Source organism: Odontesthes bonariensis, chromosome 18 (assembly GCF_027942865.1).
Source record: "Odontesthes bonariensis isolate fOdoBon6 chromosome 18, fOdoBon6.hap1, whole genome shotgun sequence".
Lineage (NCBI taxonomy): Eukaryota > Metazoa > Chordata > Actinopteri > Atheriniformes > Atherinopsidae > Odontesthes > Odontesthes bonariensis.
The window spans coordinates 15870555-15884470 of NC_134523.1; the positions used below are offsets into that span (position 1 = coordinate 15870555).

The 13916-nt window shown below is 44.5% G+C and overlaps 1 protein-coding gene across 1 annotated transcript in view; it reads left to right on the forward strand.

Annotated features, from left to right (window-relative positions):
* akap9 (A kinase (PRKA) anchor protein 9) overlaps positions 1–13916 on the forward strand; it is a 71138-nt gene that overhangs the window by 41123 nt on the left and 16099 nt on the right. Inside the window, exons 22-29 of the mRNA XM_075450368.1 lie at positions 365–527; positions 4175–4269; positions 5139–5256; positions 6161–6199; positions 7204–7436; positions 8051–8170; positions 13090–13266; positions 13774–13878. Of these exons, the coding sequence (XP_075306483.1) occupies positions 365–527; positions 4175–4269; positions 5139–5256; positions 6161–6199; positions 7204–7436; positions 8051–8170; positions 13090–13266; positions 13774–13878 (1050 nt within the window). The remainder of the gene's footprint in view (positions 1–364; positions 528–4174; positions 4270–5138; positions 5257–6160; positions 6200–7203; positions 7437–8050; positions 8171–13089; positions 13267–13773; positions 13879–13916) is intronic.

Below are 13916 nucleotides of genomic sequence, written 5' to 3' on the forward strand. Positions count from 1 at the left end.
TTTGTGCTGATCATTATTCAAGCATTATTTCACCTCCATTTAAAAACAGCTGAATGGAATTAAATGTCACCGTTTCCACATCGTTTCCCACCATTTGTGTTGCCTTCTTTTGCTGTAGTTTAGTGGCACCACTTGTTAGTTTTGAGGTGCTTATTTGTCATTCATGACTGCATTTCAGTGAGCATCTGCTGAAATTGATGTGTTTGCTCATTTTGGAGAGTCCAGTGCCTTTGTGGAGTTGCAATTGAAATGTTGCAGCCAGAGATGCTCAAATAAAACTAACCATGGCAGGATCGTCACAGCTGCAAAAACTTGGTTCTTCCATCTTCTCGCGTGACACCCTTTCTTCTGTATCTCCTCTTAGCTTGAACATGCCCGAATGACCCAGACAGAGCTGATGCGGGAGTCCTTCCGCCACAACCAGGAGATGAACGAGCTGCTGCAGAAGCAGGACGAGCTGCAGGAGAGGCTGTCGGAGGAGGCAAAAACCCGCGAGCAGCTGGCTCTGGAACTTCACCGTGCTGAGGGTGAGATTTTGTACTCCTGTTGGAAACACTCTGTGAACTGTATTGGGCCTAATTTTTCTCCAAAACAAAATGAGTTGTATCTCAGTCGAATTCAAATGTTGGTCGTTTATTATTATTATGGTCTGTCAAGCGTTAAAGTGTTTGTTGGCCATAAAACAGGCAACAACGGTAGTGCTCCTAATTTCTTTATGGACTCTCATCTTGTTGATTTGTTTGTCGAAATACAGATGATTACAGATACTGAGAAGCGTTTAATCTAGTCAAATTAAATGAAAATGGATGTGTGCATGTGTCTGGGGGAGGAGGGTGTTACAAGGAGTGATGGCATCAGCTGTTTAGGAGAGTAAAGAAGTGTGAGGCCATCTGTGGTGAAATCGCAACAAATGGGGACTACGGTTTGTGAGGCTCTCCATGGATTGTGTTTGAAAATTTGATTTGCATCAATGTGTGACGGCTAAATTATGAGGGTGTTTGAGTGGAGGTAAAGATAACTGTGAGATAAAAGATGGACTTAGTGTAGTTGTTAACATTGATAGGACATCAGTAAGTATTATTTCTCTCACTGTGGATCTTGAGGGTGTGCGGCGGACTGTCTGTTCCGTTCACTTCCAAGGCAGCTGGTCTGTGAGGTGCTGAAACACACACCAGACCCAGTCCACACACTTTCTTTTTTGGAAGTTTCACAGTACCAGAATCATTTCCTTCTTGTTTGCTTTTTGGACACACTGCGTCCAAAAACACAACTGCGGGCAAGTTTACAGCCATTTCTAATCGTACGCTGTTTTTTGCTAGACTGGGATCCTGTTACAATGTTTGTGTTCACTAATCCTACAGGGGAGCTGCAAATATTTGCTGTCATAAAATGGCTTTAAACTTTTTTGGTGTCCGTTCATGAAAAGGAATCGTTGAGGAGCAAATGGCTGCAACTAAAGTACAAAAACTTTATGCCATGTATATTGACCCAGTGGCACAAATAATAAGTGGGCGTTTTGGTGTTCTTCAGTATATGACATGTTTGGTAGAAAAGCAGCTTCATTTCAGAAAAGATCAACAATCTCAATAGCTGCGAAGTGATCTTTCAGACTGAACAGCTTTAATGGAGAATAAATGCTGCTTCACTCATTCTTTAAACTTGGTCTTTCGTTCTATTTTAAAAGAAAACGGCTTTGCATGAATTTGGGTATCTGGTCATGTGGCGTCCCTCTTCATTCTCCGTCGGGGAGTGTTGAAAATCTGCTTCGCCTGTCTCTCTAGAGCGCCCACTTAGTAGAAATAACAATAAGATCAAAGAGAAATGTCTCTGCTCCTATTGTTTGGATGAACCAGCTAAAACTTCTGGGTGTGGCCTTTTAAAACTGGTTTTGGAAAAAATCAAGAGACGGGTTCAACCTCGGAAAAAAAGATCCTCTTCACTGACTGATGGAAGGAAGTAAATGTCGATGTGTTGTTTCTTTACACAAACAGGACCTGCTTGTATGGTTTCATCAGATAGTGGGGTTTTTTTAGCCACTTAATTATGGGCATCTGACAGCTGGGTATCACAGAGAGATCCCTCCTTGGACAAACTTTACCCACAACTTTGCTTCCTGTTGTGTGAAAGGTGGCACTTACCTTCAGCTTCTCTGTCAGATGGGCAGGTGTCAAGCCAGAAAATATTTTCAAAGTAGGACAGTGTGTACGGTAAATGAATAAACATTTTCTCACCAGTCCCTTAGTGTGTGCATACCTTGTTTCCACCATGTATGACGTGAATGCCATTCTGGAGGATAATGCTTGGTGACCTGTGACAGAGCACTACAGTAATCATAGAGCATTTCATTGTATTTAAAGCTCAGTCTTGAACGTCATGTCAAGCAAAATGGGTCAGACATTCTCGCATGTGCTCATCTTCCGTGTCTCCGTGCATGTTTGTGTAGCAGAACATGCATGTGAAATATGTTGTTTTTATTCCTTTTGTTTTGAGCTCCTGGTTTTGAGTCCTGATCACCACCTGGTGGTGAGTTGGCTCCGCTGGTGGGGGAGGAAGCCGGTCAGACCTGGCAGGCCCAAACGTATTGTGAGGGTCTACTGGAAACGTCTGGTGGAATCCCCTGTAAGGAGGAGTTTCAACTCTCACCTCCGGCAGAGCTTCAACCATGTCCCGGGGGAGGTGGGGGACATTGAGCCCGAATGGGCCATGTTCCGTGCCTCCATTGTTGAGGCGGCCGACCGGAGCTGTGGCCGTAAGGTGGTCGGTGCCTGTCGTGGCGGCAATCCCCGAACCCGCTGGTGGACACCAGTGGTGAGGGAAGCCGTCAAGCTGAAGGAGTCCTATCGGGCCTTTTTGGCCAGTGGGACTCTGGAAGCAGCTGATGGGTACCGTCAGGGAGCATGGGAGTTCTACATGTGTTTTGTGGACTTGGAGAAGGCGTTCGATCGTGTCCCTCTGGGACTCTTGTGGGGGGTGCTCCAGGAGTATGGAGTGCCGGACTCCTTGATATGGGCTGTTCGGTCTCTGTATGACCGGTGTCAGAGTTTGGTCCGCATCGCCGGCAGTAAGTCGGACATGTTTCCTGTGAGGGTTGGACTCCGTCAGGGCTGCCCTTTGTCACCGATTCTGTTCATAATTTTTATGGACAGAATTTCTAGGTGCAGCCAGGGCGTTGAGGGGGTCTGTTTTGGCGACCTCAGAATCGGGTCTCTGCTCTTTGCGGACGATGTGGTTCTGTTGGCGTCGTCGGGCCGTGACCTTCAGCTCTCACTGGAGCGGTTCGCAGCCGAGTGTGAAGCGGCTGGGATGAGAATCAGCACCTCCAAATCTGAGACCGTGGTCCTCAGCCAGAAAAGAGTGGAATGCCCTCTCCGGGTCGGGAATGAGATCCTTCCCCAAGTGGAGGAGTTCAAGTTTCTCGGGGTCTTGTTCACGAGTGAGGGACGAATGGAGCAGGAGATTGACAGACGGATCGGTGCGGCGTCTGCAGTGATGCGGGCTCTGCACCGGCCCATCGTGGTGAAGGAGCTGAGCCAGAAGGAGAAGCTCTCGATTTACCGGTCAATCTATGTTCCTACCCTCACCTATGGTCACGAGCTGTGGGTAGTGACCGAAAGAACGAGATCGCAAATACAAGCGGCCGAAAGAGATAGGGTGAGAAGCTCGATCATCCGGGAGGTGCTCGGAGTAGAACCGCTGCTCCTCCGCATTGAGGAGTCAGATGAGGTGGCTCGGGCATCTGGTTAGGATGCCTCCTGGACGCCTCCCCGGTGAGGTGTTCCGGGCCCGTCCCACTGGGAGGAGGCCCCGGGGAAGACCCAGGACACGTTGGAGAGACTATGTTTCTCGGCTGGCCTGGGAACGCCTCGGAGTCCCCCCAGAAGAGCTGGAGGAAGTGGCCGGGGACAGGGACATCTGGGTTTCTCTGCTTAAGCTGCTGCCCCCGCGACCCGACCCCCGGACAAGCGGAAGATGATGGATGGATGGTTTTGAGTCCTGCTGTAAAGCACTCATTCATCTCGTTTGCTGCCTCACGTGTGTGACCGGAGCTCAGCAAGAACGCCAAAAGAAATTCCCTAAGAGCGGGAGCAGAAAATGCACATAAATACGTGAATAGACACGAGTTGCTCTTTTCCTTAATAACTTTCCTAATAACTCTTGCAACATCTACACGCAGGTCTCATCGATGGCTACACAGGTGAACGGGCTACGCTGGAGGAGCAGTTGCGCCAGAAGGAAGAGCTCCAGCTGGGCCTCGAGCAAGAGCTGCAGGTGAGCTGCAAGGAAGAGGAACCATAACTACTTCTTCATGTGATAGAAAAAACAAAACTTTAGAGTAACTCGAGCTCAGTCATAAGATTATATTGATCTACAATAGGGCAAAATTGATGTTATAGATCCAGGGCACAGCTTTGTATTTGGGTATACAGCTCCCATGGGGATTATCTGTGGTAGGTTAGCTCAGAAGCTGCATTTTCTACGCACACTTAAACTGTTTGATGTGAGCATCGACATCACGTCAATATTTTTCACTGCTCTACTTGAAAGCATAATTGGATATGGATTGGCTGTTTGTTTGGGCACTCCTAGTGTCCGGCTAAACTGAAAAAGAAAAAAGCGAACACGGTGATCACGCCTGTGAAGATGATGGGTAAAAAGGACTGTCCTTCCCTTCAGAGCCTTTACGAAGCAAAGCTTTTAGTGTGAGACCAACCACCTCAAAATCTCATTCACGCCGACATCCGTCACAGTGTAAGGAAATGGTTTAGCTCATTCTGCACTCTGGTTTTAGGTTTTAATGCCAAGTATCTTTGATTTGATTAAAAGATTAGACTGGCAATACTCTGGGTTTTTCTCTGTTGAAACTGACAAAAAACATAAATGAGTTACAATGCTTACAATGAATGTTGCACAGTAGTTAATTTCACACCCACTGTGCTCATCCAATACAAGTGATAAAAACACAGCACAGCAGTTTGTAAATGATTTAAAAATAAATAAAATAATTTAAAGTCTTCAGAAGGAATCAATGTGTTTGGGGTTATTAAAGCAGTGAGAACCTGTCGAGTCAAAGTAAAAACCCGGCTTAGTCTATAAGTGACAACATAAATGTCAGACCCTGAATTAAAGTTTCTTTGCAGGTAACAAGTAGCAGGCTGCACGAGTTGGAGCAGGAAAGGCTTCAGATGCAGGAGGAGCGCGAGCTCCTGTCACGGCAACAAGACGCAATGAAGGAGGGAGCCGGGCCACGTGAACTCTGTACGTATCACCTCAGCAACGGACATTTTCAAATGATATACTTACAGTTGGTTACTTTAAGCTGAGGAGAAAGTGTTAACATAGTCTGAATCTTAAGTGTAGTGATTTTTGTGACCATTTGCATTGATAACACTTAACAGTTTGTCAGAATCGTGCTTGGCTTGTGCCAATTAAATGGTTTTCCATTTTATTTAATTAAGTGTCAAATCTCAGTTTTAATACGATTTAAATTGAAACAAGGTTAAACGTTAATCACCTGCATTGAAATGTGTATTGTGCCTTGAATTACACGAGACGGCTTGATTAGGTGTGAAACATTAACCCGGAGTCAGTTTTAGCTTCAGGTAGCAGTTGTTTTCCTGTTCTGTGTACAGTGCACTGACCTGTGTTCACTTCTAAGATTTGTATCTCCTCTGGTTTCTCAGAAAGCTCTCACAGTACTTCCTTTGGTAGTTTTGTGGTGGTGTGAAGTTAAAGAGCATTTTAGTAACAGGAATAACAACCCAGGGTCAAAGAGTCAATAAAAAGTTTATTTGTATAATGTTTAATTTTTTAATTATGAGGGAATTCAGTTGTTTATTTCTTTACCTTGAAGTAACATGAAGCTTGATGTCTGTATCTGCTAATTTACACTGTATCCCCTCCACATGATCAAAAAGGTATCCCTTGAGTTTATTTTCTCGTAAGAAAGTGAGTATGCTGTGTTTAACACTAACCCTTGAAGTGGTTCTTTCCAGAACCTTTCCTTTCATGTCATCCTTTTTACAGCCTGAAGCTTCAGCTCTGAAACAGAAAAGCATCGCCTTCCCATCCCAACCTTTTTCCATTCTTTATCTTAAGACTTTTCCTGTTCATGACAAAAACAAGAGCATGTTAAATCTTGTGCTTTCTCATTCTCCTGTAGGCCTAGTTGAAGCTGCAATGGTTGCAGCACCTGAAGCAGGTGTGTCCACTTTGAGCATGGCTCAGTCATATCTATATGTTCTTCTAATTGTCTCGCTGAGTGACGGTTTAAATCTCTAACCCCAATCCAGCAACTCACCATCAAAGCTTGGAGCTTGCTTGTTATGAGCTCACAAACACACTCGGTGCAATCACTAACCTTGGCTTCAGCTTTTCATTTTGACTGATTTTCTTTTTTTGTGTCGTCGTTTGTCTTTTTTTTTTTTTTTTTTTTTTAAATGTTCTGAAGTCAGTGTTAGCGCTCATTTTAGCATGATGAAATGAATCTCCAGACTTCATATGTAGTCATTACTTTCCGATCGTTCGTCATCTATTCTCCTCTTAAAGCTTACATGTTTTCTTTTTCTTCTTTTCGTATATATATCTATATCTACTAATGCTGTGTTGACAGCATTTCTTTGAGTGTAATGATTGGCTGTTCAGAAACGGCTCTCCCCCGCTTGTATAAGCTTATTGGGCATGGATATTGCAATGTCTGGCCTGCCCCTGTGTCCGATCTGTCATCTGCACTCTATCATCCTGTTACTTTTGCACTAATCCTGGGGGGTCTGATCCTGGGTGAAGCGGTGAGGGTTGTTCACTGGTGGCAGCAGAGGGTAAAGAAACGCTGGGATGGGGGAATCATGTTCGGCAGATGGGTTATATGTTGGGAAGTTGACTGAGATGTTTGAAGACTCTGACGTTGGCCATTTTTTTCAGATGATATATCATAAAAGTGACTCAAGTAAATTGCAAGATTTAAAGAAAGTATATTATTGCTGTGGTTAAAGCAGTGCTGCGCAGGACAGGATTGTTACAGTGAAAAGCAAAAGTTGCATTAGATCAGATCACGTGGCAGACAGACTTCAGACTCTTCAATCATATCTCAGCATCCTGTTCTCATTGCCAAAATCGAACCGAAGCGACTCATTAAAGTTGGCAGCCTTCAGTTGTCCGGCATCAACACCTGACCTCCCCCCCCACCCCCTTCGTCACGTTCTGTAGACCTGCTGGAGGAGACGGAGAAGCTGATGAAAGAGAAGGTGGATGTCCAGCGGCAGGCGGAGAAGGAGAACACTGACCTCCTGAAGCAGGTGAAGCTGCTGGAGGCGGACCTGGAGGAGCAGGTCAACAGGGTGATTGAGCTGGAGCAAGCTCAGACGTCAGAGAGCGGAGACCTCCGACAGCAGATTCATGCCCTGGAGAAACAGCTGGAGAAGAACAGGAAGTTTCTGGATGTAAGTGCCCAAGAAACACAGCGGAGCTGTACAGTTTGTCTGGGTCGAGCCTTCAACAATATTTTTGAAAACTAAGGTTTAGAAGCTTATGTAATTCCTCAGTAGAGCTTAAATGATTAGTGAAGCATAAAAAGACCAAATGTTAATCTTTTACATAAATATTACCTTTTTTTTTTGCCATTTGAGGTGATAAATTTAATATCTGAATCTGATTTTGACTTTTTCTGAAAGAAAATAAGCAATTTGAAAATGTCTCCTTGGTCACATTTGATCATTTTTTGGCACATTATAGAGCTAATATTCATCTAATGCCAGACTTAAGGAGTTTTTAAGACGATGTAACCCTTACAGGACATTTTGAGTAGAAGTCTTGTTTGGCACTGAGTATGTGGTGATGTGATGAATTCACAATTTATTACAATCTGAAGTATTTTTAAGAAATAAAGATTTTCTAATACAGCCTTTAGTTTTATTGAGGTTCTTCCACCTATTTATGTTTAACCTACAAGAAGATGCAGCATTCCCCTTTGAAGTTTATTTCCCTTATAAACCTGCATCGATGTCTCAAATATTAACTCTGTCTCCCTCTGTTCTGGTTTAATTTTGGTGTCCAGGAGCAAGCTGTGGACCGAGAACACGAGAGGGACTTCTTCCAGCAGGAGATCCAGAAACTGGAGCAGCAGATGAAGAGCCCTCAGAAGCTTCAGATCGGCTCCGAGCAAAGAAACCAAGAGGTAAAAGCAGAAAACTGTGTTCTCTGCGAGTGTTGCGGCCTGTGAAAGAGAAGCTGCTTTCTTTTTTTTCTTTTTTTTTTCACTGTTGTAGCTGAAACATTTGGCTCACAGTCACACAGCAGAACAACAGCAGTGGTAGAATTACCGGTGCTGCCCTGAAAATGATACCCAACAGTGTGAGAGTCACACAGGTGAAAGAGAGGCAAGGTTTGCACTTATGCCCCTTTTCCACCGCCAAGCTAGCCCTACTCTACTCGGTTCGATATAGCCCAACACTACACTACACGACACGGCACCAGTAATATTTTCTTTTCCACCCAAACTGTGACCTGGAAGTGGGCGGAGTCGGCCCGTTCACCACTAACGTGACGTCGGTTTCAGGTGACTACAAAGTGTCACGCCGCGGTTAATCAAAAGTAAACACAAGATGGAGTGTAATGTGTAATGCAGTTGACAATCCATATTGTTTAGTTAAACCAAGCTCTTTATTAAAAAAGACAGTACAAAAGTAAACAGCAGGAGTAGTCTCAGATACAGGCGGTGACGCCAGGTTGGTGCCGGTGGAATGCAGATAGCAGCTGTTGCCTCAGCTGCAGATTGCGATGCCAGTGTCGGTTCTGAAGCCTGCGGGATTGGAGGATCTTCGCTGACCTCAGCAACCGAACACTCATCGGTTGCACAAACCGAGTCTTGAGGGAAAAAAAATAAAAAGTGTGAACATACGAAACGCATACACGTAACCGCATAGGTGAGACACTGTGCTAGCCTTCCAAAACAGCGTTGTTTGCTAGCTCACTCAGAACAACTTATGAGACACCTGTGTAACTTTTTACACAAGTTAAAGACTGAACATGTATTTGTTACGATATAAAACATGCATTTGTTAAGATATAAGCGTTGCACCAAGGGGATAAGAACAACGCTTACCATTTCCCATCGCCTCCAACAAAGACGTCGCCGTATCCACGCCGTTCGCCGGGCGGTGACCGTAAATGCCGTCCATTTGGTCGAACCACTTCCATGTCTTTCGGTTTGACCCACTCCGGCTGTTGTGGTCCTTTACCTGCCGGTAATCACTCTTCAGCTTGTCTCGGTACTGCTGAGAATTCCGGTGATAGCCATGGTTAGCTTCTCATTTCGTGTTGCTCCGTCCAGTTCCTTCTGCACGCGGTCCTCAGCCACCACACACAGAAAGGTCTGCACCTCGCTCACTGTCCATGGGTTGGCTTTCCTTCTCTGGTTTTCCATATTCGTATTTCTGTTTACTCTCTGTTGCTCTCGCAGGTGTGTTTTCATACATGGCGGGTGATAATATAAAGCTCCCCGAGCTTCGTTGCGTATATGACGTAATTTCACCTGACCAATCAGTGGACAGCACTGATCACGTGACGTTTTAGCACCGACTAGTACCTACTAGACCCACCTCTGAAGCAGGTACTTGCCGGGGCTCAAAATTGTAACGGGTCCCACCTTCAACCCGCGGTGGAAAAGCTCCCAATCAGGGTAGAGTGGGACCGTGTAGAGCTGTGTTGGTACAAAAATGTTCGGTGGAAAAGGGGCATTAGAAAGTTGTACAAAAGTTGGTTTCAATTCCAAGGTCACAATTCCTATAGAACTCTTTCAGACATTCATTTTTGAAGCTTTGAGGTCTTTGCACAAATGGAAAAAATGTTCCTGTGTTTGTCTGACGTGTTTGGTCGGTTACGTGATGTCATGAATTATTCGCTTTGCATTGGCTGTTGATGAGTTCAATTCAAACAGTTATGTGCAATGTGAGACTAATTGTGAAGCATCACTGGACATTTTCAGCTTCATTATTCAGTCTCACTGCCCTCATCAGCCTTCATCTTAGCCTCAGCAGGCAGCTGTTTTCAGGTAAAAAGCTCAGATTAGTGTTCTGAAATGCAGCTCGGCCAGCACCAAACAGCAGGAAAGCACAGTTGGCGTTGGCTGGTAAACACGGTGGAGTGTTTATTATTATTATTATTATAAGGGCCAGATAGTTTCATCAGGAATTGTTGGAAACATAAGCAGAATCATGGGGACACTAAATATTTGGAGTCAGAATGTTGATTTCTTCCTCTAACGGCTTGATATTTAAGTTTGCAGACGTGTTTGTCACATGAATTTATCTAAGCTTGTTCGCCCGTTCTGGGACGATCGCTCGCTCTGTTGCCCCCAAGTGGTCAGAAACATAATCCTGGCTGCTTTTATATTTGTGTCGATGCTCTGATGAACGCATTTACAACTTGTCACGTCTGACAGGATGTGATCTTTATTGTTTAAAGGATCAGTTATTTATCACTTCTGGCATATTGTCGTGTTAGGAACTGATGATGGAATATTGATTTCGAAGTCTCTCATAAATACATCAAGACATATTTACGAGACTCTGGTGGGTATTTGATAGTAATGAAACATTTTTTAATCCATAACAAAACAGTAGCATAACATTTGTTTTTTGACCTCTTTCTCAGTTATTCGTTACAGCATGAATCAACAAATAAGAGATTTGTCCTTACATGTTGAATATTCACTGCGCTGGTTGGCCTTTTAACAACATTCGTCTTTTAAAGGATAAGACCGGTTTTTTGACATTGGGGCCCTTGATTTCACATTATAACATGATGTTGTACTCACCCCTGCTTGTTGTTGAACATTTGGAGCTGTTCCGAAGATATTCGCGAGGCGTCTGGCTGCTCTCTTGAGATATTCGGCCATGAAACGGTTTCCTATGGGCAAGCTCATACAGGCACAAACTATGCTGTTTATAATTTATTAATTACTGCACATTAGCACTGATAACGTGGAGGTGCGTCGCTTACTTAAAAAAAATCCGGGTTACTGTAATTTTAATTTTTTTGTCGTAAAGTGGGTGTTACTGACGTCCTCGTCGTGCTACTGCCACAGACAGCCCACAGACCTGCTGCCTATTTATTCATTCGGCTAAAATTCAAAATTAGTAACCCAGATTTTTTTAAGTAAGCGACGCACCTCCACGTTATCAGTGCTAGTGTACAGTAATTAATAAATTATAAACAGCATAGTTTGTGCCTGTATAAGCTTGCCCATAGGAAACCGTTTCATGGCCGAATATCTCAAGAGAGCAGCCAGACGCCTCGCGAATATCTTCGGAACAGCTCCAAATGTTCAACAACAAGCAGGGGTGAGTAGAACATCATGTTATAATGTGAAATCAAGGGCCCAATGTCAAAAAACCGGTCTTATCCTTTAAGGTCACCTTTGATGCAGTCATCATCCAGCCTCCAGCTCAACAGCAAGAAAAAATGTATAACTTTGATAAACTGTGTTGATCAGCACAGTTGAAGCGTTGATTATTTCCTCAAGCCAATAAATTGGGCTTTTTATCCATAGAGCAAAGACATTAAATTGACATATTCAGCTAACTTTTCACTGTGTGCAGTTATATAAAAGAAGCCTCTCTGGGATTCTTTCCATTGTTGCATTTATTGTTTAGAAATCATTTTACACATCAACGTACATCTGCTATTCCTTTTTCTTTAGTAATTGCTGTTCCCTTGCTTTGCTGCTGCTTCTTTACCTTTTAACTGAATTATCTGCCAAAATATGTTGGATAGATGTCTGCTTCCTCTGATGCGGCAGTTGGCTTTGTCGTATTTAAAACTTATGGTTTGCACCTCTGCTTTAACCTCACAGTGAAACACCCTGAAGTTAACCTCCACCATGTCAGTAATCTCCAGAGACTCCTGTAGCTTTGTCATCACTAAGTGCTTCTTTTTTCCCCTCTGCTTCACTCTCGCCTTGACTTCTCCATCCTGTGATCCGTTGTGCCTCTGCCTTCTTTCTCCCGTGGCTATTGCAGGTGGACGGAGTAACCTTTAAGGTATTGCTTCTAGCTTCATGCAGTACTAAAATTCTTCCCTCCTGAGAGCATTTAATAACCCTTCCCCCCTCTGTAGAAATTAAAGGCCTGTCTGTCACTGTTCTCCTCATTTTGCCTTCTCTTCTCTTTGGTCTGCATCTGCTGTCAGAAACCTTTCTCAACACCATCCTCTTGTCTCTCAGTAGATATAAAAATGACCCTTTTTTCTTTGTTTGGTATGTACTAAACTTATTTCTACACCATGTACACTAAAGGTAGGTAAAGTAGTTATAACATCATCCAGGCACGTTTTCATGCAGGGTCTGTCACTCGGATGCCATTTTCAACTTCAAGAAGGAGCTTTAAATAATTGTCTCCTCTAATAATGCCAATAATTTCTCCTGAAGATTAAGGAAGAAACTGAACCAAAAAGTCCAATGGCTCACTCTGTGCTCAAATACTGCCATGAATAGGCCATCTCGTGCTCTAGTCACATTAATATTTAATGACAGAGCGGCTTTGAAAAGATGTGGTTTGTTTGCCTCTCTACGGTTTCACTTTAATTTTGTGGAAATCTTGGTTTTCTGTGGCATGCAGCCGTTTAAGAATAAACGCCAGTCAGACTTAAATGAAAGAGTTTTGCCCTTCGCTCATATTTAACTAAGCAGGGGAATTGTTTGCCCTCCACAATTGGCTTTCTTCAATGAAAACACTTGGTTATATTTCCTAGTTTTAGTGCCCCATCCTCCCTTCTTGTGACGTTTCTTTCTCCTTTTCATTGATCTGTTGATCTTCTCCCATCTCACAGGTGGATCAGTTACCTGTCAGTTCCTCTTGATTTGTGGTTTCTTTCACCCTGAGTGAAATCTCTATCCCCCTCCTTCCCTGCACCTCTTTTCACACCCGACCCCCTCCTTTCTCAGGTGGATCAGCTGACCCTCTCAGCTAGCTGCACATGTACCAGCTACGCTGTAGCGAGCAGTGTCTGAGAGCAGATCTCATTAAACGACCCCCCCCCTCTCTCTCTCTTTTCCCCTCGCCTGTCGTTTCTCTCTCCCTCTCTTCTCACGACCAGGTGGCGCAGCTGACCTCCCAGCTGAAGGAGAAGGCGGATTGGTGCAGTGAGCTGCTGCTCAGCTCCGAGCAGCTGCATCGTGAGTTGAAGGAGCGCGACGAAGAGATTGACAAGCTGGCGAGCCGCATTCGCGAGCTGGAACAGGCCCTGCTGGCCAGCGCTGAGTCCCTGGAGAAGGTTAGGAGGGGGAGAGGGTTGTGCCGGAGACCAAAGCAGAGGTGGCAACAGGGGAAAAGCAGTCAGAACAATAGCTGAGGAGCACGGCAGAGAGTATGGATGTGAGAGAGGGAGCACGTAGATGAGGGGACTGCTATGGGAGGAGTGCACAGAGAGGGAGAACAATGTGTGGGTGGGTCTTCTTCAGTCGCCCCAGCATTCTGCTCTTGCTGATGACACTGAGTTCTGTTAGCAACTGTTAAGATTGCCCCCCAGTGTTCACTGATGGTTGTGGGGAGAGGACCAAAATTAAGCATTGGACAAAATGTCTCTGTTTGTGCAATTTGTCAGCAAAGCAGCAGCACAGAAGACTCATTAGAGTCCCATTACACAGGAAAAACATGCAATGGTAGCTTTGAGTCCGTGAAGATAAGTTTGATTGTAGGAGGTTTTTTTTCCTTTCTGCTTTTCTGCGCATGCCTTTAATAACTGCTGAGCTAAATGGTTTCTTTCATGTGTGTGTCGCAGGTTGAACAAAAGAAGCAGCATGCATCCATCACCGAGTCGAGACACTCCACTCTGGAGGCTCAGTTACAAACTGAGAGAGAAGCTCTGGAGCGGAAAGAGAAGGAGGTAGTGGGCTGCTCAGTTTGTGCTATGAAGTAGAAAAC